This window comes from Schistocerca serialis, chromosome 5 (genome assembly GCF_023864345.2).
Source record: "Schistocerca serialis cubense isolate TAMUIC-IGC-003099 chromosome 5, iqSchSeri2.2, whole genome shotgun sequence".
Lineage (NCBI taxonomy): Eukaryota > Metazoa > Arthropoda > Insecta > Orthoptera > Acrididae > Schistocerca > Schistocerca serialis.
This window is the reverse complement of record NC_064642.1, coordinates 339232862-339238280: the sequence shown is the minus strand read 5'-3', so window position 1 is coordinate 339238280 and position 5419 is coordinate 339232862. Positions and strand designations below refer to the sequence as shown.

The 5419-nt window shown below is 37.8% G+C and overlaps 1 protein-coding gene across 1 annotated transcript; it reads right to left on the bottom strand.

Moving 5' to 3' along the window:
• Window positions 1-2407: 2407 nt before the first annotated feature.
• On the bottom strand, window positions 2408-4749 carry LOC126481928 (uncharacterized). Its single transcript, XM_050105887.1, has 2 exons — window positions 4290-4749; window positions 2408-2487 (listed from the first exon to the last, which is right to left on the bottom strand). The coding sequence occupies exons 1-2, from the start codon at window positions 4747-4749 to the stop codon at window positions 2408-2410; spliced, it is 540 nt and encodes a 179-aa protein (XP_049961844.1).
• Window positions 4750-5419: the final 670 nt, after the last annotated feature.

Below are 5419 nucleotides of genomic sequence, written 5' to 3'. Positions count from 1 at the left end.
CAGATCAAAACGAAAATTTCTGTTCCGACACTGACAATGTTGAGTGTTCATGGAAAAAGTTCAAGGCAATCGTAAAATGCGTTTTAGACAGGTACGTGCCGAGTAAAACTGTGAGGGACGGGAAAAACCCACCGTGGTACAACAACAAAGTTAGGAAACTACTGCGAAAGCAAAGAGAGCTCCACTCCAAGTTTAAACGCAGCCAAAACCTCTCAGACAAACAGAAGCTAAACGATGTCAAAGTTAGCATAAGGAGGGCTATGCGTGAAGCGTTCATTGAATTCGAAAGTAAAATTCTATGTACCGACTTGACAGAAAATCCTAGGAAGTTCTGGTCTTACGTTAAATCAGTAAGTGGCTCGAAACAGCATATCCAGACACTACGGGATGATGATGGCATTGAAACAGAGGATGACTCGCGTAAAGCTGAAATACTAAACACCTTTTTCCAAAGCTGTTTCACAGAGGAAGTCCGCATTGCAGTTCCTTCTCTAAATCCTCGCACAAACGAAAAAATGGCTGACATCGAAATAAGTGTCCAAGGAATAGAAAAGCAACTGGAATCACTCAATAGAGGAAAGTCCACTGGACCTGACGGGATACCAATTCGATTCTACACAGAGTACGCGAAAGAACTTGCCCCCCTTCTAACAGCCGTGTACCGCAAGTCTCTAGAGGAACGGAGGGTTCCAAATGATTGGAAAAGAGCACAGATAGTCCCAGTCTTCAAGAAGGGTCGTCGAGCAGATGCGCAAAACTATAGACCTATATCTCTTACGTCGATCTCTTGTAGAATTTTAGAACATGTTTTTTGCTCGCGTATCATGTCATTTCTGGAAACCCAGAATCTACTATGTAGGAATCAACATGGATTCCGGAAACAGCGATCGTGTGAGACCCAACTCGCCTTATTTGTTCATGAGACCCAGAAAATATTAGATACAGGCTCCCAGGTAGATGCTATTTTTCTTGACTTCCGGAAGGCGTTCGATACAGTTCCGCACTGTCGCCTGATAAACAAAGTAAGAGCCTACGGAATATCAGACCAGCTGTGTGGCTGGATTGAAGAGTTTTTAGCAAACAGAACACAGCATGTTGTTATCAATGGAGAGACGTCTACAGACGTTAAAGTAACCTCTGGCGTGCCACAGGGGAGTGTTATGGGACCATTGCTTTTCACAATATATATAAATGACTTAGTAGATAGTGTCGGAAGTTCCATGCGGCTTTTCGCGGATGATGCTGTAGTATACAGAGAAGTTGCTGCATTAGAAAATTGTAGCGAAATACAGGAAGATCTGCAGCGGATAGGCACTTGGTGCAGGGAGTGGCAACTGACCCTTAACATAGACAAATGTAATGTATTGCGAATACATAGAAAGAAGGATCCTTTATTGTATGATTATATGATAGCGGATCAAACACTGGTAGCAGTTACTTCTGTAAAATATCTGGGAGTATGCGTACGGAACGATTTGAAGTGGAATGATCATATAAAACTAATTGTTGGTAAGGCGGGTACCAGGTTGAGATTCATTGGGAGAGTGCTTAGAAAATGTAGTCCATCAACAAAGGAGGTGGCTTACAAAACACTCGTTCGACCTATACTTGAGTATTGCTCATCAGTGTGGGATCCGTACCAGGTCGGGTTGACGGAGGAGATAGAGAAGATCCAAAGAAGAGCGGCGCGTTTCGTCACTGGGTTATTTGGTAACCGTGATAGCGTTACGGAGATGTTTAATAAACTCAAGTGGCAGACTCTGCAAGAGAGGCGCTCTGCATCGCGGTGTAGCTTGCTCGCCAGGTTTCGAGAGGGTGCGTTTCTGGATGAGGTATCGAATATATTGCTTCCCCCTACTTATACTTCCCGAGGAGATCACGAATGTAAAATTAGAGAGATTAGAGCGCGCACGGAGGCTTTCAGACAGTCGTTCTTCCCGCGAACCATACGCGACTGGAACAGGAAAGGGAGGTAATGACAGTGGCACGTAAAGTGCCCTCCGCCACACACCGTTGGGTGGCTTGCGGAGTATCAATGTAGATGTAGATGTAGATTTAGAAAAAATTTCAAATCTCTAGACACTTTGAAATCTTATCAAGATTTGATTGAATATTTATGCAGCTCGTGTAATACTTCTTGAATTTGTGTTTAATTTCATGCATTTCTAATAGAACTGATTATGTAGATTAGCATATCACTTGTTGGCAGAATATTTTTTAGATGAATTACTCTGAATTTGTTTGTGTAATCATCTATGTCAATACTGCACTACTATTTGTGCAGTCCTCTATGTCATTACAGTACTATTATCTGTGTTGTTATCTGAATTTTAGTGTGTAATTATTTGACATGTGGATGTCCTTTTTCATGTATCTGCTTATTTATGTTAAACTGTTTGCCTCATGATCATCTACATGTGGCTATTACTGAAATAACATGACACATTCTACATCCTAGCAATACATTCACGTCAAGGATCCATGGAACTTGAAAATAAATAAATAAAATAAAATAAAAGCTCTTTTCAGATAGTACGTCATTATAGATAGCTGCATCACCTGTGAAAAGCCTGATTTTACTATTAATATTGTCTGCAAGGTCATTAGTATACAACAGGAACAGCAAGGGTCACAACACATCCTCAATCCAATCACAAATTTCACTTGACGCCCCATATGATTGTAGTTTTGACAATTTATTTATTTATTTATTTTCTGTCCATATAACAAAAAGTTGTCCGAAAACTTTGTCAGGAAAATTTAGATTACATTACACATATACAGTAAAATATTTACATTCTTTCACAACAACATATGGATCAGACACATGTCTGTACACATTATTTTTCAAAAGTGCACTACAAGTAGATTCCTCTATTGTGTAACACAATTTAGCTTATATTTATAATAGTACATTACACATAATGCAGTGTATAATTACATTCTTTCATACCACTGATAGATCGGAGGCATTGTCTATATACACTGTTTTCCAAGATGGCACTACAACTTAAAGTCCTCTATAGAGTAACAATACTTCTCTATTAATAATTGCTTCAGTCTACTCTTTAGCATGTTTAGATTTACTTTCTTGAGTTCACAGGGTAGTGCATTGTAGAAAATTGCTCCCATTCTGTGTGGGCTGTGGTCTGTTGCCTTTTTATTGATCACAATTCTATGAAAATTTTCCCTTCCCCGTGTATCATAGTTGTGTACGTTACTGTTTCTCATATTAAATTCAGGATTTTGTTTCACGAACATGACTGTCTGCAATATATACATGGAGTACACCGTAAGAATTTTATATTTTCTAAAGATGTCTCTACAAGGCTCTCTCTTCTTTACCGTGGCTACCATTCTTACTGCCTTTTTTTGTAATCTAAAAAGTCTATCTATATGAACTGCTGATGCTCCACCCCATATCTCAATACCATACTGAAGGTGCAGATGAATTAACCCAAAATATATTTGCCTTAAAGTATCATGATCCAAGAAGGCTGAGACCCGTTTCAGTAGGTACACATTTCTACTGATTTTCTTGCAGATATTATCTACATGGTCTTTCCATGATAAGTGTTCATCAACAATGATGCCCAAAAATTTATGTGAATTTACATATGCAAAACCCAATGGGGATGTAAATACAGTATCAGTTATGGCAGCATTATAACTATTGATGAACTTCATTATTACCGTTTTGTCTTTATTTACAAGAAGCTTGTTTGCTGTAAGGTATGCGGACAGAGTATTGAAACTGATCTCGGTACTGTTAGCTGCAGACTGCATATCACTGCCACAGCTGATGAAGGCTATGTCACCGGCATAGCTTACAACCATGCAATTTTGGGGTTCAAATAAGTTATTTACATATAAAAGGAATAGAAAAGGCCTTAGTATGCTTCCATGAGGCACACCATATTGAAGTGTCCTGAAGTTTGATTTGGTTGTTGGGAGCTGCTCATTATTTTGATAAGTTAGCTTTACACACTGTTTCCTGTCTTTCAAATAGGAGGTAAGTAGTTTCAAGGCTAGTCCTCTCAACCCGTACTCTTCTAGCTTACACAGAAGAATGGTATAATTCATAGTATTGAAGGCTTTACTCACATCAAGGAAAGTGCCCATTACCTTGTCACTTTTGTCTAGCTTATTTAATATTTCATGTATAAAAGATGCTACTGCTGTTGTAATAGATCTCCCTTTTCTAAATCCATGTTGTAGGTTGTTTAACAGATTGTGTTTGGTGAAATATGATTCAACTTGATTTAGTATTACTCTCTCTAACAATTTGCCTAGTTCTGAGGTTAATGGTATTGGACTGTAGTTTTCAGTGTCAGTTTTTAATCCCTTTTTATGCACTGGTATAATTTCAGTAATTTTCAAAAGGTCAGGGAATACTCCATTTCTGAGGGAGGTATTTATCAAATGAGTCTGGGGTTTCACTAATTCATCCCTGCATTCCTTTAGCAGTTTAGGTGAAATATCATCCCAGCCACAAGACATTTTTGGTGGAAGTGCTGATATGATTGCTAGGACGGCCCTCTCAGTAATGCCGTGGATGTAAAAGGACTGGCTAGATTTTCCAAGGCTAAAATTTTGTGGCTTGACATGAACTTCATTTGTACCAACTGTACTGAACTTTTGTATAAATTTCTCACACACTTCTTTTGGGTCATTTATTTCTTCACCATTTTCTTTTAATGTTATGTTGTTGTGTTCATAGGAATTCTGATTCCCATTTTCTTTATGCATTATTTTCCAGGCAGTTTTACTGATACAGCTAGAGTTCCTTATTTCAGAGGAATATTTCTGTGCTTTTAGGTTAGTCAAGGACTCTCAGTATGTTTGTCTGAGCAGTTTATATTTTGTTGAGAAATGTTGTAGTTTAGTATCTCTAAAAAGTATATAGCAATCTTTCATTTTCTCCCTCAGTTCAATAATTTCAGAAGGGAGATTCTCGGCGTTATGGTTTACAGCTTTATTTACTTTATTAACTAAAGGACAGGTTTCATTTGAAGTGTTACTGAACAACTTATAGAAATATTCCCATTTTTCATTCACTTCAGTTGTATTGTACACTGGTTCCCATTTTTCATTCCCTAGTGCCATCTTAAGTTTAGAGTAATTAAATTTTCTTTTATATATAACTGTATCACTTTCAGTTACATCAGTGTTCCCTACATCAATTTCCAAAGTAAGGGCTTTGTGATCACAAATGTAGTTTTCTAAGGTGTTTACATTTACTTTCTCTTTTCCTACATTTGTGAGAACATGGTCAATACTTGTCTTTGTATTTGCAGTGACTTTTGTAGGTTCTGAGTTAATTTGTTTAAAGTTATAACTCTGTAATACATCCATATAGCGCAAATAGTTAACACTATTATTTAATGAGTCTATGTTGATGTCTCCAACAAGCAACAAG

Bases quoted from the DNA above. Each gene is read 5' to 3' on its own strand.
- LOC126481928 (XM_050105887.1), bottom strand. From the start codon at position 4,749: ATGCATAAAGAAAATGGGAATCAGAATTCCTATGAACACAACAACATA. The intron at 2,488-4,289 runs GCAAATTGTTAG...TTTATTTTCAAG, and splicing joins ACCATTAACCTCAGAACTAG to TTCCATGGATCCTTGACGTG.